Below are 27,803 nucleotides of genomic sequence, written 5' to 3' on the forward strand. Positions count from 1 at the left end.
TTGTTAAGAACCTTCTGGTAGTGTGCTCTTCAACAACGAGTGTTTATCTATGAACCAGGAATTTATTACTGAGATATGTCTGAAAAGAGTTATCGATGATTTGCTCTTGACCTGAATTGCTTTTACAACCTGTAAAGGTGCCTGTTGATGATCGATTGTAACTGATTTATAAACACACCAATGTTAGAATTTATATTTTCTTCTCTATCATCCACTATGTAAAGCAACGAGCTTCAAACTCTCAGTACGAACAGAGAAGAGCAAGGGTTAGCATCTTCACTCTAGATTTGTTATTACTCAATCAAGCTGACGCGAGAAACCGCTCGCGTTACTAATTCATAAACTTCTTTATCTTGCAATTCAAAACTTTCCAATGGATAATTCAAAACATTTCTGATGATTTGTGATTGTAATTTTATTTTCTTCTTCAAGTGGTTCATTTAAAGCAGAACTTTTTACAGCTTGTCGGAGAATGCTAGTTACGACAGTTGTCTCGTAAACTTCTTCGTAACGAACGCCAGCGATATATTGACGCACAATACGACAATAACCTAGTGCCGTTTTTGAAATCAACTTACCTCCTTCTGTTATAATTCTTATTCTTTGTTTTGTGTAGAACTTATAGTGAATTCATCTTCCAATTATTTCCTTTGCTGACCGAGATCTTTGGAAATTTTTGAGAGTTCTTTGTTTTCAAAGCAATATGCCACTGCAACCTGCTGCCTTAAGAAAATTTTTGTGGATCGTTATAATGGATATGTAAACAATGGTGTGATAAATACGCCGGCTTTGCTCTCAAAGATTTGTCATAATTTCGGCTGGCGGGCTAGTTTTTGCATCTTTTTCGGAACAATATTTACTTGATCAAGGATAGCACACAATTATGTGATTCATAGATATGAAAATTCGGAAGGTTGACATTGCCAGCCGTTGATTCATTCATTCCAGAGATTCTCTTGATGGAGCAGAAAGAGAAACGTTCTATTTTGCTCAGAGTTTAGTGAACATTCATTTTATCGGCTTTCTAGAAGCGCAAAGCTAGAGCTAGTACACAGATCTGTAGGCCTTGAGGGTTTTATTCTAAACTGTTTAGAGATTTGATACATCAACCCTTTTCAAGTTAAACAAATGATTCTGCACAGTGGCGGAAATCATGGGGGTTTTGGGGGGCTCGGGCTTGTCGGATAATTGACAACCGTTTAACGTGTCGAAATTGCTCCAAGAAATCGTTCTGAAAAGAAATTTGTAAGGTAATCTAAGGGGCGTAATTCCCAAATTTTGTTCTGCATTTTCCCATTTTACCCCAGGGGCCTCTATAACCTCTTTGTGTCCTTTTTGCAAAATTTGAACATTGCATAGCTGATAAGATGCTAGCCAGTACTAAATAATCAATCAAACAATATAAAACCAAAATCAAAACTGCTTGTGAATTGTATATTTAATTTCAATTCCGTAAAGATTAGCCGAAATTTCTATCGGATTCTTCCAAATAAAAGTTGTTTTCAAGCGTATTTCCCACTGACGAAAACAAAATATGATGCATAAAATGAACGTACGACTTATCAGAAGTGTAATCGATCGCCCTATTTTATCATCAATTGTCTTTGATGAGGTATCGATCTTGATATCAAAAATCATAAATGAACTGTTCTTCTTGCTACTCAATTATGGCGTGGTCAGCAAAGATTTTTAAAGGGTCCCGTCAAAAATGCTATATTTTTATCAAAATGTGCAGTTTCATTAAAAATAGAACATTATCCAAGATGTTATCTTGTCGGAAAATCGTAGGCCTGAGCCCCCTCCAAATGAAAGCCTGAATTTCCACCACTGATTTTGCAAACCCACCCCATTTTTCTCTCAACTAAATAATGTATGCCTTAGTTCGAGGACAATTCACTCTTGCATTCTAGGGCATATAGATTTAGAGTTTGATTGCCATTTTTTGCCCCTAGAGTGAATGAATGGGAGCACACCAAACTTACTTGAAAATGAATGGAACTTGTGATGGTAGCTTTTGGTTTTAAAAATCTACAACACCCCCTGGAGTTTCATGTCAATCTCTTTCCTGAAAAGTTTGATTTTTTATGTTTTTGGGTCATTGATTTTCCAACCTAAGAGAAAACATCCCACGCTTCATGCAAAATTTAAGGGAATATTTTTGGTTTTTGACCAAGTTGACCGTATTTGATTCTGCTCTAAATCCAGAATCAGTCGTTGACTGATAAAAATCGAGCAATTTCCTCATCTTTAAAACAAATATAGCATTTCTGCTATACATAATTGATGATATTTCTTTATCTGGTGAACTTTTGTCATTCAGAGGTCTCTCTATCTGAACTTCAAAGCTGAGCGTTTTTAATCACGTTAAGTCGTAGGCTTTATCTAGATCTTGTGTTAAAACGCATTAACCGATTTTAAAACTGTTGTCTTTTTCTGTACTAATCTGTAAAAATCTTGCTTTCTGAGATAAGATTACTGTTTTAAAAGGCGCATGTAGAAACAGGCCAGACATGGCCCAGTTGATGAAAGAGCTCTTTTTGCTCTGATCATAAGTGAATTGTGATCGATTTTCACCAGCTGCACAATTTGATCAAAAGAAAAGATTTAGTAGGTTCTTCTTAATAGCATACAAAATTTTAAAAATTTAGACCAAACTTCTTTGAAACCCGTCCTTCAATTTGATTAATCTATCCTTGATGTCACCTGAATTGGCGAACAACATAAGTCATTGCAATGTAGCTTGCATTTGGAAGAAATCAGTTAAATCTTCCCATGTTTTTTTCATTTCTCTTTTCTTGTCTATGCAAGCTAAATAAAAAACTTTTGGGAAATGCGGAGCAGCATGAGCAGACTCTTTGCACAAAGCCATTTCTCTCAATGTTACCATGGGTGTTCCAGGGACGTATTTGGCAGATGTTGTAGGGGTGCGACAACCCCCCTCAATATTTCTGTGTCCTTCGGTAAATATTGTTTCCATTCTGTGAAAATCATTTTTAAGCCCTCCCATCACCCTTTCATCTTCTTTGATGATATTCCAGAAATGAAGGTCCACGAGCACAAACACCTTGGTATCATGCTTAATTCTAAACTATCATTCGCTAGTCACTTTCAATTAATTATTTCTAAATGTAAACAAGGCATAGGGATGTTGAGGTTCCTTTCAAAGTACATGCCGCGATATACGCTCAACGAAATGTATAAACTCTAATGTCCGTCCCCATCTGGATTATGGTGACGTAATATAACATTCCACAAAATACTCTTGATTGTAGCCAAACTGTTACATTGACAAATTCGATGGAAAAACTCGATTCCATTCAATACTCTGCCGCATTAGCAATAACTGGGGCTTGGAAGGGCACATCGCGCCAAAAAATTTATGATGAACTCGGATGGGAATCGCTAAACTTCCGACGATGGAGTAGACGCCTTGTTTCTTCCTTTAAAATAATCAATAACTTGACACCAGACTACACTAGACGCCCTATACCCCAACTTCAGAAATCAGGTTACATTCTTCGCAGACAGGCTTCAGTAGGACAAATACTACCCTGGGTACCAGACTCACTATATATAGAATAAAATAGAGATCACTCTATTTTTTTATACATATAGTGAGTCTGGTACCCACGAGAACTGAGAAATTTAAAGCTAGTTTTTATCCTGAATGCTTTACTGAATGGGAAAAACACGACCAAGAGATCAAACAATCCGGCTCAGTAAGTGCTTTCAGAAAAGAACTACCGTATTTGATCTACTTAACGCCTGGAGCGTTAATTCAAAATTTCCCGAAAACAAATTTGTGTACCTTATCGCCTCTGAATTTCTACCAAGAATCTCGGAAAAATTATACAATGGAGAAAATAGAACAACTTCAAAACAACCAAATAACAATTTGTCAAACATTTTTATAACAGTAATCTGTAACATATTATTTGCAACATTTAATGGAACTCAAATTTCAAGTAAACATGTTTAATGTAATGGTCACAGGGTTGCTATGTATTTCCATGCTCCCTGTGGCATCGTCTTGTAGTTTGTCTGTTTTGTGAAACGTTATAAGAATAAAAATATATATAAATATCACTTTTGGTACTCGGTAGTAAAAAGGTAACGCCAAGATTTTACTTCTTTATCTTCTTATCCTCTTTACCTTAAAGTTAAAAACCGAATTTTGAGAATGGGCGTTTCCATCGTTTTCCAGTGACCTGAGGCTGGATATTTTTAACTACTGATTATTCTCATGTCGTAATCCTACATTCAAAAGGCGGAAAATTGTCGATCGTAAAAATGATAGCCTCTTCATTTTTACGCTCCGTCAGTGGCGGTTTTAAGGGGGATCAAGGGGGGCATGGTTCTAGGCCTCGTGCTTATGGTAGCCAAAAGAGGCCCCACACCTTAGATAAAAGATAGAAATTGTAAAGAACAAGGGCGCCGCAGTTGTTTTGTGCCCCGGAGTCACTTTCGACCCTGATTGCACCCCCTGCGAGGACTCTCGACCCTGATTGTTTTTGTGTAAAGTAAACATTGAACGTGTGGTGTAGTATCCTGTCGTAGTATGCTCGAGACGATCAATTTACGTGTGGAGAATAACAGGCTTCTTCAACAATTTTCAGAATGTCAAGTTTGTGGAAACAGGATGGCCTTTGAACTTTCGGTAATTTACAATACTCTGATTTAAAGAACAAAATCTGTTCACTGTCGTGGACCAACCCATTGAAAGCTGTTTTGTTTGATAATACCGCAGAAAGGTCAACTCATTTCTTCCTGTTCAAGATAGTTGCGTATAATTTCTGAACTTTCGAGTTTGTCAAAGACAGGGATTATTTTGCATACCAAACTTTTTTATTGATTATTTTGGGCTTCTTATAGGGTTCCCTCTAGCAGGAGGATCGATTGTAGCTCCCTCTATATGTCGATTTGTTATTGATATGAGCAAGGGGTGTGTTGCTATGAAAAGAACTGGTGGCGATAATTTCCTCGCGATAATTTCGGTGGAAAAAGTAGAAAAGGTTTTTAGCATTTGAAAAGAGGGCACATTCCCCTTCACCCCCCAGCCCAACAACCCTGATTTAAGCCTTGATATAAAGTCTTTTGCAGATTTTAACAAACAATTTAATTGAAAGACTGACTCTTGGATTTTCATTTTTAGGGTCGTGTGTTTGATGCTGATTAGAAATTGCCAAGATGTGTCTCTCCTGTGAAATGGAAGACAAGTGGACAGTGTTCATTGAGTTTATGATATTTCTCGTCTTTCAAGGCCTAGATGTTGGGGCACATTCAGGTGTTTTTGTTATGATCCATGAGAAAGTAACCAGCTGTGCCAATCTTGTGTCCCATGTCACAAAAATTCCTTGTTTCAAAGATGCAAATGGCACCATATATGAATTCAATAACACAATGGCAAATCTTTCAAGGGCATTTTGCCCCAGCAATACCCTGTATTGCTCTGGTGGGATCAATGGAACAGCAACATCTCTTGACTCCAGTCAAAAACACCTTGACATTGTGCATATGGTTTTTTTGGCATTTCTCAGTCTTGGGGCACTTCTCTATGTTGTTCACTTAGGTCTGCTGTTGCCAAATTTAATAAAAGCATTTATGGTCAAAGATATGGAGGTTTATCGTGAAAATGGGCCATCATACTATAGAAATGTTTTGAAAATCCATGTTGTTTTTCTGGTATTGGAAACAATTTTCTTTGACATTCCCTGTGGTGGAATAGTTATGGAGTTCATTGCCCAGCTGTGGAAGTATGGGAACTTTAATTGTTGGGAATGTGCAACCTCTTTGGCTGCAGTCCCTTCGGATATGTCACTGGATGAAAGTAAAAAATTGCTTGTCCTCACCTGTGTTGGAATGGCATTTATTGCTTTATACAAAGGTCTGTATACTCTCGTTTTCTAAGCATTGACAGAAATAAAATATTTAAAGTGGCAAGGAAATGCATTTAATCAATTTTAACAGAGTTGAGCTATTATTTTTTTAGGGAAGGAGGCTCTCTCCCCCCCCCCCCCTCCAAAAAAATATTACAAACATGCCTCTGTATCTAAGTAAAATATGATTTCCTGATAAAAAGATAGGTAGGCAAAGGTTTCATTGGCTGCAGGTTACTTCTACAAGACCTTAAGAAAATAAGAAAAAAAAGTTTTAGGCAAATTAATTTATGCATTGGTCCAAGGCACATTTCATGCGAAAACATCTGTAAATAGAGGTTTTACAATAGGAAGCTAACAACAAAGCTTGTTGGTTATGGTGCATTTTGATTTAACATTCCCAAATTTTCTGTGATATCTAATGAAAAACAGCAAATGGAATTGTTAATTTATTGTTCTTATTATTGATTTGATTACTGGAAGTTGACATACCCTTCAGAATAACTACAAAGCATTTTGAATATTCAATATGAATTCATTCTGTTTTTGTTTCCTAGGTATGATGCCTTTGTTTTTGTGGATTGGAAACCCATTCTGTTTTCCATGTATTCCTCTGCGCCTTGTCATTGTCCTTCCTGCCGGGCTTATTGCACTTGTAATGACTCTTGGACCAGTTTTTGGTATAGCAGAGCGGCGTCTTATACCTTTTGCCCCACCTGTGATGCTTGCACAAATCAAGAATGTGGGGAACACCTTTTTCTCAATTGGCATGATATTCTGGGGGATATTTGGAATCATTGGCCTTATGAGCTTTCTTTGCTGGTACAGGTATTGCCGTGAAGGAGCTGAGAAAACCGCAGATTGTGGATGTTGTTAATAGACTCTTTCCCTTGCTGTGAGTTTTTTATAGAATTTGTTCTAAAAATGCTCACAAGGTGTAACTTTATTGTCATATTGTTTTGATGCAAAGCATTCTGGTAAAACTTTCCTCATTGCAAAAAGCTTCTCCATCTCTAAATGACATCAATTACAGAGCACTCCATTTGTTGCATTCTGTTTGTCATCGTGGTTTGAAGATTTTTAAATCTTCTTCACATATTCCTTGGCAATAGCAGTGGGCCCTAAAATAATCCTCATCCAAAAATGTGTGTGATTTCAAGGTCTGAAACGAAAATGAGCTTAGTTTCCTTGTAGCGGATATGAAAGTATTTATTGTTTTAGGTAGATAGTTGGTTATTTTTGTGTGTATTTAACAAGTGTTAATATATATTAACCCTTTATAATTACTAACCCCTAGGCTGTCATCAGTAATTGATTTTTACTATTGTGCTTTTTTATCTTGTGTGCATTTTAACCCAGTGTGCTGTACACATTAAGCAATGTGTAGATAAACTGTGTACATAAAATGCTGTTTAACAATATTGTTATTTTAACCTTTTATTTTGTTGGATTCAGTAGTTAAGGTAATTTTTGCTATTACATGCAGGGATTGCTTGCTTGCTGCTTGCTTACTTACAGTTACCGGTCCAGTCCTTAGGGTCCAGTTACCGGTCAAGCCAATTTGTAAATGTTGAACATATTTTGAATTTAATATAATTTTGAAACATTTGTTGGTAGTTGGCTCTTTGACATATCTTGTAACATCAATTTAAATTTAAGGGTTAAGTGAGTCTGGTGACAGTATTGTCATAGGCAGTGTTTTAATCTAAAATTCAATAGCACATTTTCATTCTTACATGTTTTAAGACTCAAAAAGGCTGATAAATTTTTCATACAACTAACAAATTTCTTATGCATGCTCCTCAAAAGAATCAAAAGGTATATTTTTTTCTGTTAAGGCTATGGATGATTTTTATGATGGTTGACAAATTTTTGGCAAAGTTTCAATGACTGTTTTAACCTTGACTGTTTTAATTTATTTAATAACTATGAATTTGGTCAATATTTTGTGTTTCAAATGTTCTCCTTGTAACAGTAGGACTTTAAATACTTTTCGCCTACTACATGGCCTAGGGAATTCAGGATTGTTCCTTAACACCTCGAAATTTCAATGTGTTATGTTAAAGAAACAGAATAATTGTCCAATGAAATCTGTATTAACGTTTAGGTGTTATTTATTGTATATAAATTATCATTTTTAAAACCTTAAGGATCCAACTGTATATTTTAGAATTTAATTAAATGTTATAAAATCAAGTTTGTCAAGAAGAGGATACTTCCATGATTGTCAAATGTTGTTTCTCTATAATTTTTCTTACTGTGACATCCAGTACCAGCTTCAAATAGCAATAAAGGGGTATGGGTGTTGTGGGGGTTCTGTAGGGGTTTTTATCCCTCTTATACAGCATATTTTTCTGACAATTTTGCTACTTTATGAGAGTTTTAGGAAAATAATATTCCAACCCTCTCAAATGTAAACCCCTACTGTGCCCTCAATCAGATTTCCACCTCCTTCATTACATTTTTCTCTGTTGTGCTGAATTAATGTCATTCTAACATCAACCAATGGGGCATCATTATTGCAAATTTCAAATTCATCTACCTTTTTGTTTCATTCACACAGATGAATCTATGTATGCTGGAGCATTAGTCTATACTAAATTTATCTTAAAATTCTATTATACAACATCAGATTCTTGTCGTCATATTGCATTGTTACTGACTTTTATCTTCAACAGATTTATCTTGCCTCATTATGTCTTATTCCAGTTCCTAGACTCAAGGTTATTTAATAGCTCAAAGATGAATAATATTCGAAAACACAAATTTCCTTCATTTTATAAAAAACCTTGTGTTGTACAACAAAAAACTTTGCTAAATCCAGCAATTCTTAGAAAAATGAACAGACAATTGAATTCACGATTTACAAAGATCTAATGATCTAAAGAAAGAAGAATAAAAAATAATATTTACAGTGACAAAGCTGGTGTAGATTCTAATGGAATATATTGGTAGTGATTATAAAATTGCTTATTTGAAATGCATTTAAACTATTATGCAATAATTTATAGATTCAATTTGAACTAAAATTGAGTGAAGTTAGAATTGACTCACAGCCAATCAAGTTACTTGCAAGAATCACCACTGTCATATAGGAAATTATTGATTTTTTATTGCAATTTGCATAGCTGTCAAGTTTGTGTTCCCAGAAGCAAGAGATCTATTGTTTTTACCTAATTAGTCATACTTTCTATCATTACCTGCCTTTAAAATGTTTGAAACTCATGAAATGCTTTGTAGCTCTTAATTTGCTACATATTTTATCAAGTATTGGTACTATTTCTTTGAGTATATATCAATTGTTGTCTTCAGGCACTCTCTCAAATCAAAATCCCAAGATCCAATTGCAAATCTTGACAAAGGTGCTCTAAAATAGTCAAGTCCTCTGCCTATTTTTATGACCCATCCATTATCAAGTTCTATTTCTCTGTCATGTAGAGTTTCTAACATTTCAAAATCAAAGTTTACTTTCAGGTCTTTCAAGCTTTTCTGAAGTTGCTCCAGTTTTTCAAACTGTTGTGCAGCATGATCAAAGTCAGCAGCTAGAAGGAAAACTTGAATGTTATTTTCTTAAACATGACCCAAACTAGATTCAATATGAGAGTTTTTAAGAATCAAAAACAATCTCAAATTGGTGAGAGGTTAGGAAAGAAAGGCAGGAGACAGTTGTTTCTCTTGTCAAAAAGGGACAGTTATTGCCAAATACATGGCATTAAAATTTTGTATTTCATTGTCAATTTCCTGGGATATGTGCTGAAAGATACTAATGTATCTACATATTCTGAAGAAAGTTTATCTTAACAGTGTCACAGAGCATACTCAAACTTAACTACCTCCACTTAAATAGTTTACAGGCCAAGAACATAATCTATAAAAAGATTTGAATATAAACTTTCCCCAAAAAACAAAGCCTGGAATTATATCTAATATGTATGTTACAATGCGGATTTAAAGTCCTAAAAGCCATCCTTGAGTTTAAGTTAAAGCCTCTTGCCATTTGTTATTCAAAATTCTTCAACGTAATTACCCGTCGTTATCAGCTTTATGCAGTTTAGGTTCTTCGCCTTTTTAATGAGAAGTTCACAGAATCTTAAAAGGTTCATAATTTGATGGTGAGTTCTTATGTAGGGATCTTGAATTCTGACTGTCGTAAGTTTCTCATCAATATATTTTGAAAATAATCTTGAATAGCTGCATCCTCTTTGTCCAGCCTCAAGCTCGATTTTTTCGTGGTATTTACCAACTTCCTTTTGGTTACTGACGAATTCCTTCAGTTGCTCCGCTCGATTCATGTATTCGTTTAGTCTGAGGCGGGCGTTTGCCTTGAATTTATCATCTGCTGATTGCCTAACAGAGGTAAATAGAATGTCGATCCCTTCTTGATAACAAACAAGTGCCTCTGAATACTTTTCCTCTTTATCAAGCTCTACGGCGCGCTTTAGAACCTGTCCTGCGGCGTCCATGATTGTTTTTAAAACTGAAGTTTCATTAAATGATATACCTTTGGCTGTAATACCACCTTAACAGGTTCTGTCGCCTTTTGGGCTATGTCGCTGTTTTGGTAAATATTTAAATCATTTGTTACTAATAAAGAAAAAGCAATAAATATTTTTTGGTGAAAAGATAATTCTTATAAAACAAAGGAATCTCTGGTTTAAATTTGAAGTACATCAAGCAACGACGACAACATTTTGTTTTCATGGCAATGTTCCCGCCAAATAAACGTATGTTGTTGAAGTTGCACTTGCATGTTGTCTGAGAGAAGGCAAATGGCGTCCTCGAAGTCTTCCAAGATCGTTGCGATGATCGATCGATCACGCAACCCTTCGTCGTCGTTATTCAAAGATGTCTCTTTCTATCTGGTTGACGAAACAAATGATGAGGTAATGCCGATCTTTGTTATCAAGAACATCTGTTTTTTTATTTTTCTCCAGGGTGTAGTATTTACCTTGCTCTCCTATTTCCACACTGCATGGTTCTAAAATGATCCGCAAATTCACTTTTAAAATTGGAATCTGCGCAATATTACAGAAGCGAAGACATCTTATATGCGCAGATGTTTTGATATTGAGAATAAATTATTTTTAAAATAGCTTCTTACGTTTACGTAGTTTCGCGTGACTAATCTTAGTCTCATAGTACTTATTCTTGTTTACGTTATGTTCCCTTAAGTGTTTATTCAGGATTCTAACCTAATAGAAGTTTTTAAAAAGTTATTGTCTTCTGCTGCAAAATGTCATATAGAAGTACATGCAAAATGTATACCAGAATTCATGTTCTCTTTGCAAAACACAGAGATTGTTGTCTGGCCTTACTCAACACAGCCACGATAGCAATTAGCGGCCTAGACTGAAATATGGTTTTTATTTGCCTATATTACGCCACAAACTGTTAATTGTAAACCCTTCATTTTTATTGAGATTCTCAAAATCAGATAAAGTTGATTAAGGAAAGCTCTGCTGGCTACTTTCGGTGCAACAGATGATCTGTTTCTGTTTTTGTTTTCTATTTTTAATAAATTTATCAGAAGAGCCCATAATAAGCATGAAAATGAAAAAATATAACAGGAATTTTTCAAAACTTAGACATTTATTTGTTCTCTGTGTACACACTTTTTAGACAAAGAAGATTGAAAGTCATTAAAGAATGATTCATAAATTGATCACAACCTTTTTCAGAAACTGAACCAAGTCTCCTACATATTTTTAACAGATGTTTTTCAATTTGAGACCTCTCTTGGAAGAAAATGAAAGTAGATTGAAACTCAAAATATTCTTTATAAAACCAACTGCAGTTAAAAAGCCACCATGGAAACTATATTTCTTGTAATTCAAAATAAGCTTGTCCATATCAATTGGAAATCAACAATGATAAAAAAATCCAAAAACCTGGAAAAGTGATGCTTGATAAGAAAGGTACATATAATGCAATGAATTTATTGAATACATTATGCATGATGGAGACAACATTTTCCTTCAAAATACAGCAGTCCTTGGAAAAATCTTATCACTGGTCCAAGGCAATTTTTGACACAAGGCAATTTAATGCCTGCCCTTGCAAAAGTGTATCATAAAAAGGAGAAATTTTCACAGAAAATCAAATGCTTGTGAGGCAAACAAACATGCAACTACCAGCCATTCAAATGAAGTAATCAAAAACTGCATGGACTGAAAAAACCCTTGGGGTAGCAATCACCCTCCTGAGCCCATCCATGAAGGCAGTTTCTTGTCCATATGAAAATTTCTAAAAGAGAAGGTTTCCACTTTAAATGTTAGGAATGGATTTTTTTTGGTCACATGTTTTCTAGATGTTGATTTATTTCCTCTGAGTTTGTGGCTAGTTTACAATTGTAGTAAATTCAGTTTGTTTTAATTTAATTGACTTTATCTAACTGCATTCAAAAATTTTACTCATCAAGGTGAAGAACCTTCTCAAGCAGTGTGGTGCAAAAAGAGAATTCTACATAAGTGAGTTGGTTACCCATGTGATAACTGATACCATCAGCTTTCCTGAATATGAGCAAGCCAAGGATGCCAAACTTGATATTGTTAAGGTACAATATATCTAAGTTATTTTTAAATTTCTCTTGTTTCCTTTGCTTTTATTTTATGTTGGCAATATTTTTTCATAACATTAAAATGTTTTTTTGCCTTTAAGTATAAAACAATCAAAGATACATAGAGCTTAAACACCAGGCAAAGGGTGGATAAATGTTAGCACTCTGTCAGCCTGATACTTTTGAATTTAGAGGCTAATTTAGTTTTTAGTGACATGACAAGTTAACAACGGATGATATAAACAAAAGACAAAGAATTGAAGAATCATATAAAGTATTAGAAATAGAACTAAATGAAAAAGCCAAAGGAAAAGAAGCTGGAAGTGGAAAAATGAAGTTGAATATTATTTGGGGAAGCATATCTGGAGGAAGAACTGTTTCATTACCTATGTTAGGAGTTCAAAGAAAGATAGCTTTTCATGTTAGTTATGCATCTTGTTTTTATTTTAGGATACATGGGTCCATGCATGCATCAAGTGTGATACATTGCTACCGTATCTTTCTCAACTGCCTGAAGCATATTACCCTTTTTCCAATCTTGTTTATTTTTACTAGATATGAAAATTGCATCAGCTAATGCATAAGTTATGTTATTTTGAGTTGTCTAAGTACAAAGGCTAATTTATTATGTGTGAGAAGGAAAAACCACAGGATAAACTGTCTGCCGGATTCTGTGAATCTTGCAATGAGTTTCAATACAAAAGATAGAACTCAGAACAAAGACTGAATGACTGAATGGAGGGGGGTGACTGAATGGTTAGTTTCACATACTCAAACAAATGATTAAATCCCAGAAACCTAACAATTAGCAAAAATCTAAGAAATTTGTTGATGTTTGCTTTTTTGTGCAATTTTTCTTAACCTACGTAAGATCAAAACCATTTTCCCCTGAAACTGATTTGCTGTTTTCTGGTTTGACAATCTGCTTATCACAGGTATGTTATGTTATTGTCATTTATTAAGTTACAAGGAATATATAATAACCTGACAGCATTAATGTTTACTTTGGTGTGTATGTACCACAAGTTTCTGTTTTGTTTACCGTTTTCTATTCAGTTTTGTTTATGACAACAAGCTGGATTTGTCCAAATTTCACAAACTTAAACTTAGAATTTTTCGAAAACGAAGATATAGCTGAATATTGAAGAAACACTGTATTCTTTTTTTTGTTATTGTTGTTCAGTGTCCGGTGACACTTTGTAGCAATTCCATTTACATCATGCAGGTCTTTTCGTGAGAAATAGTCCACACGAGGGGCCCATCTCTCGCGTAAATTATTTTTCTTGAGAGGTCACTCTGATAGTGAAAAAATTGTTCTTGTTATAAGGTACCCTTTTGTTTAAGGTAACATCAAATGAAAAAGAACTGTTACGATGATCTGTTATGAACTCCAAAAAAACTAAATTCCCTTTATAAGTGTTCTTCGTTTATAAACTTTATGTACATCACGAGTGTCATAAAGACGTTATTGCCAGATGACCGCAAAACCTTTTTAAAAACGCTTTTACTGCCCAGAAAATGTCCTAAGTGCTTTTGTAGTTCAAATACTAAGTACCTAAAGTGCCCCTAAACATTCGCTGTGGAATTGATTTTTAAATGCATTTTTTCGTTGGGATGTGTAAGTCAGCTTAGTTATATTATGAATATATGTAAGTCAGCTTACTTATATTTCCTGTGTTTCGATATACCAGCTTTGTTTCGTCTATGTCACTTGCTTGGGTTGCAAAAGATGACTGGAAATGTGTTAATTGATGAAACGTTTACTTTCACGATTAACCGTTTTGCGCGAGCGAACAAACGCTCGTGGGTTGGGTTTGCGCGAGTTCTGACACGATCGCGAGTGATCGCTCGCGTCAAACGAAAAGGCCTGTTCATGGCAGATCTTTACCTTCAACAATATCTCTTAGGGAGTATGTTGTTATCATTTGATTTGTTTTGTTTTTAAGTTTAATATGCTTTTGTTGCTTATTGTTTCAATGCTACTTTCAGATACCAAAGAATGACAGAGATGCATTGTGGGCTATGATCACCTATCATGGCGGAGTTTGTCAGCCCAATCTGAATGGCAAGTGTACTCATCTGGTAACAGGCAAAGCTTCGGGTGTAAGTCTATGAAAGCAACTTTTTCGAAAGAGATATCGCTAACTATTATATTTATAAACGTGCCGTGAAGTGCCACGTGTTGTGCATCTAGGTGTCTTCTTTAAGATGCAAAGGAAAACACAACTAAACCACGTGATTTAAACATCAGCAGCAAGTTTTATTTTCCCTTATTTACCAATAGTTTTCTTGCATTGTTCTCAAACGCTAATACATTCCATTTAAGTCTTGTAAAGGAAAATGTAAAGGAAATGCGATGTAAAGGAAAAAATTAATTTTCTTCTTTTGAAAAGCAAAGATCACTGTTATAGTACTTGTTGAAGATACCTCCAAATTCCAGAAGTTGCCCCCACCTCCCCCCGCTCCTGGCAACCAGTAATATGATGTAAGCATAGCTAAGACTGCATATTTAACCATTTGCTAAATAGCTTCAAATTAAGGACTGTTTTCTCAGGTTTTATACAGTGAGTGCAGTTTTATCTTAGGAACGTAGGATGACGTTGTGAAATCTAATTTTTCATAGAGGAAATTTGAATTCGCTTCACAAAAGCCAGAACAACTCAAGGTCGTAACACCCGACTGGATATTGGGCTGCATAAAGGCGGGAACAACCCTGGATGAGAGCGAATACTTCCCGCTAGAGGAAGCGCCCAAGACGCCCGAATCGACGAAACCAGGAGAAGCATCCCCTGCCAGGAATATCGCCACCCCTAAAATGAATGACGGGACCCCATCGACTCTTTTAACCCCAGTAACACCAACAGTTACTCAAGGCAGTGCAGTTAAAGTTTTATCGCCAAAGAAACAGCTCCCAAGCTCACCTGCATCTGAAGGCGATGATTTAGAATCGAGGCAAGCCGGTAATGGCGGAATGCAAGCAGAGAGAGCGAACAAAGACAAACCAGATGTTGGAACAAAAACTGCAGCTGATTCGACAACGACGGGTATCGTCGGTAGCTCCGTAACTGCCGCTGTTGCAGAAAGTAAGTTTTTAGTAAACGCATTTGTTGTTGGCAAAAATTTTTTCGATACTCTATATTGAGCAATGTATTCAGAGCTTTACGTTGCTTTAGCAAGAAAACTGTGATCGCTGTTATTTGAATTAGTAAGATTTATGTACTTTATGCCTTATGAACAGGGGCGTACCTTGACGATTTGGAGTAGGGCGGGGGGTGTAAACGGGTGAATTTACCGACCAAAACTCAACTCTTGCTAGTCAATGTATGCACACCAATTTACTATATAAAGTCAAGATACGTATCTACCGACCATCCGTAAAATTTACCGACCAACTTTCTAAAAGTGTAACGCCCCCCCCCCCCCCTCCTCCAGTAGGTACGCCCCTGTTTATGATTGTCATCCTTTATTCTGATGTGCTTTTAGGAAACCCTGACATTTTGAAGGGATGTGTGTTTGTCTTTGGAGACTACATGGAAAGGCTACCAGAAGAGACCTTCAAAATTTGGCTCGATGTACGTATTCATTCACTACTTTTTTACTTCTTTCGTTTAAACAATTAAGATTTATAGAAAAACACTTATTGATATGAAATTTCAAAGTATTTCAGTTTTTGCTCCAAAGTATTTAGTAATACACTTAGTGTATTTTGAAAATGCTGGAAAATGATTTTAGAAATAGAATTCAATGGATTTTAGGGGAAAATTAAAACCCTGCTAACTTGACGTTAAGCAGAAATTTCCCTCATACATTTACGAAGAATTGCAGTTATGATACAAAAGATCCGCATCCTTATTTACTTTTCTATGCCTATGGACATTTTGTCAATTCGTGAAATTGCTTATTTCGTTTATTGAGTTAAGATTTATAGGGAATAAGTTTAGATTCTGTTTCATGCAATGTCTAGGGTTACAAGTGGGCAAAAGCTATAAGCTACCAGCTTCTTAGCATAGCAGTTAGAGCAATTTTGATTACTTTTGTACTAGTGTTTCAAAGGACAACAACAGTGGATTCCCTTGTCTTTATAAAAACTGGGTTTCGTTGTTTTTTATCCTATAAGGGAGCTCCATGTATGGCACTGTTGGTTTGTCGTCTCGAATTTTTTTTCATGTAGAATCTTTTGTTAATATTTTCGATGTATCTGAATGTACTTACTCTCACAGGTGATTACGAAACATGGTGGAGAAGTTGAAGATACGTATTCAAAACGTTCTACTCACGTGTTGTGTCTTCATCAGCAAGGAGAGCTTTGCAAGAAGGTATATTTCTTAACGATTCCTTTTAACATTATAACCGAGTAAACAAAAGGGTGCAAGGCAAAGTTTAGTCTTTTTAAACTCTAATTTAAGCATGCTTTTGTCAAATTCCTTTATGACATTACAAATTTAGGCATGCTTTCGACGCTTTTCAACTTGTACAAATGTTTTGTGTCTGTTGCATGAAGGTGTTTTTACAATTGCAACAGTGTTGTACTTATTGTAAGTGATAATGTTTTGGGTTCGAAAGTCTGGGACATTGAATAAATGAAAGTAAGGATATCTGTATAATGAAACGGAAGATAGTATCCTAGAAACTTTTGGTATCAATTGACATTTTTTAAAGGCGACCAACAGATACTAAAGTGGCTTAAGGCCTCTGTCAATCAACAGTTAGCCAATCAGTAGGCGTGATACCACTCACACGGTTTTTGATTGGCTAATATTGATTGATAGATGGCTTAAGCCTATTTAGTATCTCTTGATTGCCATTAAACATGCCTAGTTATATTCGATTTCATTATTTCATTTTTGTTTGTATCAAGAACTCTACATTGCAGTTTTAATTGCATCTTAGAGTGGAAACAAAACTATAATGAGAATCGAAGTTTGTTGACAACTTTTTTTGTAATGTCTTAAAGGAATTTGACGTTCATTATTTTTACAGGCCCTGGCTGATGGCAAAAAAATCGCTACAGCGCATTGGCTTAACGAGGTTTTAGTCAAAAGTGAATTTTTCACTCCTTGTTACCCACTGCATATTCCTGTCCCCTTCAGCTCTTCTGTATCTGGTTGTAAAGACATGGTAAGCCATTCCATTGTACTTTTTTATTTTGCCTCAATTTTTTGTATATTATTGAGATTTCATTTTGTCATGCAGTCTATTTGCTATTGCTTTTGTAACTAGCTAAAGCAACCTTCAGTGTCAGTTTCTAAAAAAGAAGACCCTGTGTTGTAATGTTTACCAAAACTTGGTAAATTGAGTTTTATTGTTACAAAAAACTTTCTAAAAGGCAATGAAAGATAAACATGATTATGCTAGAAACCAATGTATTCTATTTTTTGATAATTTTTTGCAGATCGTGACTGTTAGTGGTTATACTGGTGCAGAAAGATTTCTTGTGAAAAATATGATTTCGATTTTGGGCGCCAATTACACTGGATATTTTACGCAAGCACATAGCCATTTAGTTTGCAAAAAGTTAGTATTTTGTTGAATTTTTCGATCGTTTATTTCTTGGTCTTTTGTAAAGAAAAATTTTGTGGTGATGGTATTTTTTTGTTTGCTCTAGGCCTGAGGGACGGAAATACGAAAAAGCATTGGAATGGGGTGTCAGTGTTGTTAACGCAAAATGGCTTGGCGATATGCTGCAAGGTAATTATAATTTATTTGTAGCAAAACACTCCTTGCTATTTTCAGTTATCGAGTAACATTGTTTCCTTAAGAAGCTTTGGTCAAGCTGAGAGCGGGCTTGTTTGATAATGGCTTATTCAGAATAACACGTCTAAGGCCACACCTGGCAGGCCATGAGTAGAAAGTTACAAACGGATACCTTGAAAAACACCAGACATCAACGTAGATGTTGGTTTTGTCAGGGCTTTGAGAGTTAATCATATTGAATTTGTCTAATATTTATGTTTCATGTTTATGCGTGTTTTATGGCCTAGGGCTGAAGTTGTTTCCAACTGGAGATTATTATCAGCAATCATGAAGAGATTTCCATCGAGTTTAGATAACATAGAAATTAGAAGTTTGCGTTGGATTAACCATTAGGATTACTTATGAAGTATGAAATTACACGAAACTTCATAGATTGTGTGCGATTGCTCGTTATTGTTAAAAAATCCATTAAGATTTTGTGAACAGTACACGATTACTCAAAACTAAACAGATTCCTTCAAAGTTCATATACGATTACGAGAATTAATGTGTCGGATAACCATAATCGCCCCAATCTTCATCAAGATTAGGCAAAGAATATATGATTATTTGAATTACAGAAGTCATTGCAAGATTACGCATAGAAAGTTATCGAGATGTCAGATTCCAGCCACTATCATCCGTGCACAGTCTTATCTCATATAATCCCTCTTCTGAAAAGAAACAATGATATTTACTCCTTCTATTTCTATAGCTGGCCAGGTGTTTCCAAGTACTGGCCTTGCGCGCTACACTAAGCTTGGTGAAGCAGACGAGCTAATCTTGAATGAAGAATATGCAAAGGAAATCATGGGTATAATATTTCCTGTATCGATGATACTATCAGTAATATATTCACTGAATACTTCAAAACTATAGCTTAGAATGATATTCTCTGATACTACTCTTCGATATATTTTCAAGCAATTCTGTCAAGAATTTGTGGCTGGCCATAAGTTTTCTTAATATGCTTAGAGGGTTTTCTAGTTATTATTTTAGAGTAGATATTGTTTTAGAGTATAGTTATGTTATATGTCTGTATTCTATCTGAATTGGTTTATAAAAAATAGGGTTTCCTGACAGCCGAATTTTGCTTGAGAAGAAAATGTTGTATTTTTATTCTTTAGAAAATGTTACTTATTTCTTGAGAATTCAAATTTGTCACAGACATTTTTCATTTCCTCTTGTGTGCTCAATAAACAAACGACTTCCAAGCAAGGTTTATGATAATTGTTTGCCATTTTGAAATGCCGGTGCATAAAGGATGGTATGTTTATTTTAGCTGCTTGGAAGGAACCTCAAGAGAAAACGGATGTAGGTATCTCTTTATGAAGCAAACAGAAGTTTTTTAAATTAATTTTAGCCATCATGCACTAATGCAGATTTGTTATAACGAGCTTTTAACTTACCTAGCTGATTACTGTTTTAACTTTCAACTGGAAATTTGACTTTCTCTGATACTTAAAAGTTCCTTTAGAGCGTTAAAAACCGAAATTACCTGTGACGTCATGTCCACATGAGTCTGTGTATCTATGGCGACCAAGCCTTGGCTTAGAGCATGGAGAATAAATAAGGATTCCATAAATATACTAGATTGCGTGCGGTACAATATAATGCTATAATAACGATGAATGTAAGTAAATTGTACCAGGAAAAAATTTTTTTAAGTTAAAACGACGTTTCGAGTAAGCCCGTTATCAAGTCATACAGGCTATGCTCGAAGCGTCGTTATTTATTTTAAAAAATTGTTTCCTGGTACAATTTACTTAAATTTATCGTTATTATGAGAATAAATAAGGCTTCTTAATTCATGGCACAAGGATCTTGAGAATATGACTCCTGAATACGAATTTATTATTCTATTTACTTCTGTTGTTGGCCAGTAACCATCTGATTACGACATAATATTAAAAGGACCTATGGCACCATAAATGATCTTAGTTTTTCATAATTTTTTTCTTCGCGTATTCATTCCTCCAGCTATTAATGTTTAGATAGATGGTTTTGCCAGGTGGAATTAAAATATTTTATTTCAAACTGCTAGGCTGTTGCGGATGATGACACGTCCAAATCCAAGAAAAGAAAACAGCCAGATACAACTGAGGTATAATATAAATGAGTTGTTTTTCTTGATTGTCAAAAATTTTGAAATATATAGCTTACTAGATTTTGCGTACAACGAAAATTCTTAAGGATATAAAGATTATAAGGGTTATGAAATGTTTGATGTAGTTTTGAGCTACAGCAATGTGATGCACTTTGCATCTACTAGTTTATAGCATCTTTTTTTAATTTGGCGCCCTCTTTTACTTCTAAGAAAATTTCCTGTATGTTTCCTCATTGCATCAATTGATAAGATGTTTCAGAATAATTATATATTTTTTGTTATGACAGCTTTTTTCCTGCAGGCTATAGTTATGACTCAAGACCCGGCTTCAAAGCAGAGGTTAGCCGCAGCTCTTTATCTTTGAAAATTTCGCTCAGAAATATTCTGCAATAAACTGAATGAACAAACAACTGTAACCTCAGTAATTTTGCCTTTGTGAATTGTTTTTCTCAGTCACTGACCGTTCTCGTGCCCTTCTTGCGAAAGGCCTACGTAGTCACCAACAACATGACCCAAGTGTCCCTACTTTGCAGTCTTTTTGGCAGTAATTGCTACCCATTTCCAGGTTTTTGGTCTAAAAAGGGGGCCGTTCTTGTTCGAACCACCAGCAGTGGGGATGTTCCTCTAGTTTTAGAATCGCCATCTAGAATATTGACATAATGACATTTGACTAGCATGTGTTTTGAAATTGTTATTTAAAACTTCAAGCATCGTGCAAAGAAAACGTAGCTGTGTTTTTCAAAGAAGTAGAGTGGTCTTGTGCAGAGATTGAAATGAGAAAAAAGAATGAAGACACTTTGTTTCACTGGTTTTGTTTTAAATTTTAATACTCTCCAGCTACAGGAATCTAATATTTGTCCTTATGTACACATGTTTCAAAACACTTATCAAAAGAGGACTATCTCCGCCTTAATCTACATATGCCTTGCTGCTTCGTGATATCATCGTTATGGCTTTATCTCACAGGAAAACAGAATCTACAGAAGAAAAACCACAAGCATTTGTTCTGTTTACTGGATTAACTGGCCCTGCAGTTAATACTTACACGCAGGTTATTATTCATTTTCCCTTTTGTTATTCTTTTTATTCGCTGTAGATCCATATCAGTAATAGCTGTTCTCTTAAGTATTACACCCTTGCCTTAATAGTTGAAATACCTACACAAAATCTTTGCTGTATTCAAAGCTGTACCTCCTCCCCCCCATTAAAATACCTCCTCCCCCCCTTTAAAATATTGCTGAACATCAATATTGCATGTTTGTCAGTACATATCTAACAAGGGTTTAACACATTTACACTTCTTATGAGGGAATCAGCATTATACGGGGGAAGGGTGAGGGGGAAAACATAACAACACCTTTGATAACTTGGAATGGTAGTTAAATTTTGGGGTTGTCAACTTTAGAACGTGAAAATTGTGGTCTTTCAACTATTTTTGGCAGAGATGCTGATAAAATTATCCTTTTATCTATGTTTCGTTATTCCAAACAGATGTTAAAGAAAATGAAAGGAGAAATCGCCAAAGGTGTCAAGAACTGTACACATCTTATCGCTCCCAAGGTATTAAATGCTCTTTATTGCTTATAACGCAGTATGATTGGGAAGTAGAAGATGGTTTCGTTATTAACTTCATATGCATGGTCTTGCGATTCTTTTTGACAAGCAATAAAAATGCGAGCCTCGCCATAAGCATTATGTGTCCCTCATTCAAAAGATTCTTTTGCCCATTACTTTTGCTGGAGATGTTTTGACATGGCAGTTAGTAGGGCTATCTATGAAAGAAAACCGATTCTACAGGCTGCGTATTCTTTTGTGGAAAAGAAACTTTTGGTATTTGCTTAACTCTTTTTCCATAGTCATTACGGATCTAACCAAAGTAGTCAGTGTTAGAATGTTTTCGTATATTAAACAGAAACTCGGTGCTATACAGCTCAGTAGTTCGACAGAGAAACTCTTCCTGCTTGATTGTGAGATTTGAAGCTTATTCTCCTTTCAAAATACCAATGCTATCCCCACCAATCTTTTTATTGAATTAAACCATGTTCTTTTCTATCAAACAGATCACTAGGACAGTGAAATTTCTGTCAGCCATTTCTGTCGTAAATCATATTGTCACACCGTCTTGGATCGAGGAGAGCAACAAAGTTGGGTCCCTGTTAGGTATGTTTTTTAACTCTTGCTGGCAAAAAGGTTCCATTTACGGAAATATATTTGCGAACATCTTTTTGTTTGTAGAACTTTTTGTTCTAAAATTACATAGACAATTTGTTCGATCAAATGTCCTTTCTTAGGAGCTAGCAGAAGTCTTAAGTAGCAGATTGTTTCAACGATCATGTCTATCTACAGTAGCACACAACAGTTAGCTAAATATTGCATTTCCTAAGCAAACTTTTACATCACAGGGCTCTTCTATATGGATTGAGTTGTTTCTGAAATCAGTACAGGCTGTTATCGTTACCAGTTAAGGGAACTAATTTCGTTTCTTTGTTGCTTGGAGAATGATATTTTATTTATTTTCAGATGAGGCGGAATATTCCTTGAAAGATCCAGAATCCGAAGAATATTTTGGTTTTAAACTTGATGTATCGATGCAAAGATCTCGAACTAGAAAAGTTTTTCAGGTGCTTAGAAGTTTCTTGTACCTTTTAGGCCCCGTTCACACGGGAACGCAATCGTTCCGCTCCGTTCTTATCCGTTCCGAAAAGCGTAACGCTCAGGGGTTGTGTTCACACGGGAACGCTTCAAACGACATCGTTCCGTTCCAAAAAGTGGAACGAGAAAATAAGCGATACGAAAAGTGGAACGGTACGCAATCGTTCCGTTCCGTTCCCGTGTGAACGCGCAGAACTGGTCCAGAAAATGGAACGATATGAGTTTTGCCCTTGGCGCATGCGTCTGTGTTGTTGTTGAGGGAAGGAAAAGGTGACAATAATAAACTCAGCGAAGAAAATGGAGGATTTCAAAAACACCATTGGGCTGAATCTCGCCGTCAGTCCATTTAAAAGATTCAACACCATTCTGCAAACATTGAAATTCCTTCCTTTTAGAGTTGGCTTAAATTTTCCCACGAGCTTGCTTATTTTGGGGCGCTTTTGTATTCTCCATTTATTCAAAATGTTTAAAAAATTCAGAGATGGCTCAGAGATAAATCGAAATGATGAAATCTATCTCCATTATGGACATGCGCATTAAAAATCATTTGCTTATTTGGCGCGCAAATTGCAGAACGGGACGATTGCGTTCCCGTCTGAACATAAACAAAAATCGATATGCAATCGTTCCGTTACCGTGTGAACAGTATACTTTTCCGTTCCAGAAACTGAAACAAAAATGGAACGGAACGATTGCGTTCCCGTGTGAACGGGGCCTTAATCTTAGAAACTTAAACTTTTAATGCGAGCAAAAATATCGGAGGACAGTTTTCATGTGATATCCATCAAGAGTTTTCAATTCTTAGATGTGCTTCTCTGTAACTGGCGTAGTTTTATAAAGCGTAAAGATTTCAGTTTTTAAGAATAATTGTTATTCCTTATCTCTATACATTGATCTTGTTTCTTTTCAGGGTCTCAAATTTTTTGTCACTCCCAAAATAACACCGGCTCCCGGTCCAATGAAAGAAATTATAGAATGTGCAGGAGGCGAGGTATTTTCTTTCCCACTTTCCAAGTCTTCAGCTCTTTATTTAATAACATTGTCACATCAAAATCTTCTCTATAGCTCAAAAAATGATTTTATTTTGAATTTTGTTACCAAAATTTCTAAAAGATGGAGCGGAATGGCAGCGATCTGTAACTCGCCCCTTTGTTTACGATTGATCAATTTTAGAAAGTTCTTTGCATTGTTGCCCCCAATTACCCTGAATATTTATCTTTGATAATCTTCTCTTTAAACATATTTTCAGATGGTTGAACTAAAAGATGGCGAATCTGCATTTGCCCAGTTTCTTGAGAGTAAAATCAAGGTATTTATTGCAATTTCGAATTTTTTCAATATATTTTATTAGTTATTAGATTTTAAATTTTTCTATAGATCTCGGTAGAGTTTGAACTGAACCGTAAGAAAATATTCACCAATTTTAGTTTTCTTTGACTGATCTATCATGCTCCTAATACAAAGATAACAAAATGTGAATAAATGAACCAAATCCTTGAAGATGATATAAGTTAAGAATTTAAGTAATTAAATCATTTATTGCTTGCTTTTCTTCATAATATGACCTCAGAAGAAGTTGTTGGTAATTTGTAAATACGATGTAGCACTTCCTTCTGCGAAGTGTGGTTGATATTTACATCTGTTCTCTGACTTGATCTTCCTCTTCTCAGAAAAAAGAAAACAGCTATGTTGTGACGTGTGAAGAAGACCGGGGTTTATGGGAGCCCTTGCACAAAGAGGGGCACGGTATGTTGCACTTTAGAAAAGAGTTATTCGCAGTATTGAGATTCCTGATTGTGTAGTCTTTTAGTCAACTTTCATCGTAGCAGCACCAAAAATCAATACATATATTAGGCTTGTAGTTTATATGAATGAAAAATCTTTTTCTAGCAAAGTTTGGTATGTGTCATTCAAGACCTACATGGAATTCAAATTCTTGCCCAGAATTTATTTATGCTTAACATTAAATCAATGAAAATATTCCCCCTTCTAGGTAAAAAGCCTTGTTTTACATAATAGTTTTCACAAAAATCAAAATCTTATGCGAAAGAATAAAACGAGTATGAAATGTTTTCTTTTTCTTGTGTTTCAGAAGTCTACAATGTGGAACTCGTTTTATCCGGTGTCATGAAACAGGAATTAGAATGGGAATCATATCCTTTCCTGTAGCTGTTTTTAGATAGTTCAGATGTTTCAGGGATAGAGAATTTCAAAGTTTATCGATACTCCTTGAAACGTCCCGTAATTACGAAAGGGTAAACTAACGTTTTTCACCCAGTGGCGGTTCGAAAATGGTTAGATATGAAGATTGATGGGAGGTTGACTCTTTTGTTTAACCAATCGATGCCCACAAACACAAAATAAAGTTGCCGAGTCCACACCAGAAAATAAAATATTAATAAAGAAAAACATTCTTGATCACCACCTTATGTTTCATACACTGAATATGAAGAAAAATAGCCTTCTAGACGGTCATAAAATACTTCCAATTTTACCTCCTTTTTTTAATTTACCATTCAAAAATATCTGAGTAGCATAAAGCGATGAAAAATTTAAATCTATGACTAAAAATTGATTTTGACAAACCCTTGTAAGACCATATGACTTTGGCTTATTGCTAAGTGGTGACGTAGTTAATACTAAGTTGTGAATCAAATAAATTCACAGGAAAGGGGCGCACCTGATTGGTTTGATGTTGGCCAATCACGTCCTTCTGTTTTCTGAAGCCCTGTTTATAACAAACCCACCTAGGCTCAATCCGGTTTAATTAACTCAGGTAAAACCCAGCGGCATAAATCCGGACTAACTAGCATTGTCATTATGTGGGTACATTCGAGATTTTAGTTGCATAATAAATTTGACAATGTCAATTTGGAAAAACTAATTGTTTAGATTTTCAGTAAATTAATAAAAATAGATTGAGATTTCGATTTAACCTTTGGTTTTTCGATTTGGTTTTCTTGAGTACCATCAATGACGTGACATTTTGGCCTAAAAATTTATTTGCTTCTGGATGTACCCTGCATTTTGTCTAATTGCTTTTTGCGTGCTTTCAATCCTTAACATTTATCAAGCATCGCTTTTAATCTGGGTTTTTGGTAGCATATCCACTGGCGTTTATCGCAGTTTCATGTTCATTTGGAGCATCGAAAGTTAATTCTGGATCATGTGCGACAATTTTCATATGAAAGTCAGTTGCAGCCGCTTGTTAATAAAAAACAGTTTGTATAGAAAAAAACTAATTGTCTAGTATTACAGTAAACTAATTACTTTTTAAAAGGTAAAGATTAGAAATAGGATATATCATTTTTGTTCTTGTTTTGTATTATAACTGATGAGTGAATCAAATTTCCTAGCAACAATGGAAATTTGGGGCGCAACTAAGCGTTCTATATCTTTATTTTGTATAAAATATTGAATGGCCTAAATCCAATTTTTTTCAATGTAGCATAGGGCACGTCAACATATGTCATTACAAGGGACCTATGGTCATTCTTTGTCCCCATAAAAAATTATCAATGTTTACGAGCAGTCAATACGCAATTAATTGAAAGATGCGCGTTTTTCAAACACCGCTCCAAAAAATTCTGCCCTTTTAAGTTGCTGACTTTGTTAAAGAAAATACTTGTCATGAAATGCGATTTGGAAAATTCAAAATTTCCGTTATCATCAAGGAAATACTTTGCAATTTATTTTATCTTCATTGAATCCCCTCACGATATCATTTCTCTTATGACGAAACCAAAGTCATCGCCCCTCAAAAGCAGAATTCATAAATTTTCTCTTTTTACTTCATGTATTACTTCATTACCATTTTTGTTGTATGCATTCCATATTACTATTGTAAACATTTTAACCATATTTGAGCTGGACAATTCGTATCAACTTATCACAATTATCACCTGTAAATTTTTCATATAACAGGCCAAGAAATGCAAGTATTCGTTTGGTAGTCAATAGACTTTGGTCCTCATTTATTTATACACTTTACTGGTATATTGGCAAAATACTGTTAGTTATTCTCTTGAACTGAAGTACCAGTTTTAACATCGTTTATACCTTAAGAACCTGTAAATGAATCGTTCCCCGTTTCTTATCATAGCGATTATATGCGTTAATGTGTTGTGAACTCTTTTTTGTAGCATGTTTTGTTTTTTTATATTGGGGTTATGGTTGTAAAAAATCAAAAATAGCGTGGAAAAGCGAAAATTTTTTGTTTTACTAGCAAATTTCTCAAATAAATGTCTTTTTGGAGCTTTATGTCAATGGGTAAGCATAGAAATATAGCATTGTTTTTAAGAGCCAGTTTATGCGGAGCATTCTGTGACGTACTCATACACTTAGTACCAAAAGATCCTGTGCCAAAAATTTCGGCGTATTAATTTTCGGTGGAAAACATTTTGCTCATATTTTTTTCAAATTTTGTTGTGAATTTCGATGAAAACTTGAAAAGTTTCGGTGAGTTAAGAAGCGAAACATTTTCTGTAAGTTATTTCTATTTTCAACATAAAATTATCTGGAACGCCTTCATAAACGTTTCGAAAATCGATTATTTTTTGTTGAACCAATAAATGGAACAGAAGAAAAGGCAAGAATGTTATAAACTCTTATTTAGAGGAGGACTCAACCCTCCTGGGTATCTTGCCTGACATATATTTATCCTCCCTTGTTGTTTCGCCTTGCATCATCTTTGGAAAATTGTGAATGCCCACAGAGTTGTTATGAACTACACTCTTTTTTATAAGAACATGAGCCTCAAAACTGGTCAAACGTTAAGAACAAATTAAGAACAAGCTGAGGCTGAGCTTCTGCAAAATGCAAATTTGAACAACGTTTTTTCTCAAAATCGAGGATTTTTAGCGATGTGAGGGTGCATTTT

The 27,803-nt window shown here is 35.1% G+C and overlaps 3 protein-coding genes and 1 long non-coding RNA gene across 7 annotated transcripts in view; 2 read left to right on the forward strand and 2 right to left on the reverse strand.

Moving 5' to 3' along the window:
* LOC148958101 (uncharacterized) overlaps positions 1 to 881 on the reverse strand; it is a 4,719-nt gene extending 3,838 nt beyond the window's left edge. Inside the window, exon 1 of the long non-coding RNA XR_016144851.1 lies at positions 579 to 881. This is a non-coding gene — a long non-coding RNA (uncharacterized LOC148958101). The remainder of the gene's footprint in view (positions 1 to 578) is intronic.
* LOC135680827 (uncharacterized) overlaps positions 1 to 8,108 on the forward strand; it is a 10,839-nt gene extending 2,731 nt beyond the window's left edge. The window contains exons 1-3 of one of the 3 annotated variants that reach the window (XM_089113664.1): positions 4,369 to 4,657; positions 5,153 to 5,884; positions 6,434 to 8,108. In XM_089113664.1, the coding sequence (XP_088969790.1) occupies positions 5,188 to 5,884; positions 6,434 to 6,753 (1,017 nt within the window). In that variant the 5' untranslated portion in view covers positions 4,369 to 4,657; positions 5,153 to 5,187 and the 3' untranslated portion in view covers positions 6,754 to 8,108. Of the gene's footprint in view, positions 1 to 4,368; positions 4,752 to 5,152; positions 5,885 to 6,433 lie in introns of those variants that run through there. The other 2 variants (XM_089113665.1, XM_065195029.2) reach the window with 2 other exon arrangements.
* Positions 6,598 to 10,493, reverse strand: LOC135680828 (MIT domain-containing protein 1). The gene is made up of 2 exons (XM_065195031.2): positions 9,904 to 10,493; positions 6,598 to 9,418 (listed from the first exon to the last, which is right to left on the reverse strand). The coding sequence occupies exons 1-2, from the start codon at positions 10,337 to 10,339 to the stop codon at positions 9,153 to 9,155; spliced, it is 702 nt and encodes a 233-aa protein (XP_065051103.2). The 5' UTR covers positions 10,340 to 10,493; the 3' UTR covers positions 6,598 to 9,152.
* A 131-nt stretch (positions 10,494 to 10,624) lies between these two features.
* Positions 10,625 to 27,133, forward strand: LOC135680961 (PAX-interacting protein 1). Of its 2 annotated transcripts, XM_089113663.1 has the most exons (24): positions 10,625 to 10,759; positions 12,295 to 12,429; positions 12,883 to 12,926; positions 13,304 to 13,367; positions 14,422 to 14,535; positions 15,056 to 15,515; positions 15,916 to 16,004; positions 16,653 to 16,748; positions 17,413 to 17,550; positions 17,825 to 17,946; positions 18,038 to 18,120; positions 18,881 to 18,979; positions 19,448 to 19,479; positions 20,210 to 20,269; positions 20,574 to 20,611; positions 21,239 to 21,323; positions 21,764 to 21,832; positions 22,333 to 22,432; positions 22,793 to 22,893; positions 23,835 to 23,915; positions 24,174 to 24,233; positions 24,595 to 24,670; positions 25,017 to 25,077; positions 25,998 to 27,133. In XM_089113663.1, exons 1-24 carry the CDS (start codon positions 10,625 to 10,627, stop codon positions 26,008 to 26,010), a joined length of 2,355 nt encoding a protein of 784 aa, XP_088969789.1. In that variant the 3' UTR covers positions 26,011 to 27,133. The 2 variants fall into 2 exon arrangements, with proteins under 2 accessions (XP_088969789.1, XP_088969788.1); XM_089113662.1 differs by having other exon boundaries at positions 25,017 to 27,133.
* The last annotated feature ends 670 nt before the right edge of the window (positions 27,134 to 27,803 follow it).

This window comes from Rhopilema esculentum, chromosome 18 (assembly GCF_057945365.1).
Source record: "Rhopilema esculentum isolate cy_ngs chromosome 18, ASM5794536v1, whole genome shotgun sequence".
Lineage (NCBI taxonomy): Eukaryota > Metazoa > Cnidaria > Scyphozoa > Rhizostomeae > Rhizostomatidae > Rhopilema > Rhopilema esculentum.

Coding starts and splice junctions, on each gene's coding strand:
- LOC135680828 (XM_065195031.2), bottom strand. CDS start 10,339: ATGGACGCCGCAGGACAGGTTCTAAAGCGCGCCGTAGAGCTTGATAAA. Junction 9,419..9,903: donor CATAAAGCTGATAACGACGG/GTAATTACGTTG, acceptor TTTTCCTTCTAG/CTGCTGACTTTGATCATGCT.
- LOC135680961 (XM_089113662.1), top strand. CDS start 10,625: ATGTTGTCTGAGAGAAGGCAAATGGCGTCCTCGAAGTCTTCCAAGATC. Junction 16,005..16,652: donor CCTTCAAAATTTGGCTCGAT/GTACGTATTCAT, acceptor TTACTCTCACAG/GTGATTACGAAACATGGTGG. Junction 22,433..22,792: donor CAAAGTTGGGTCCCTGTTAG/GTATGTTTTTTA, acceptor ATTTATTTTCAG/ATGAGGCGGAATATTCCTTG.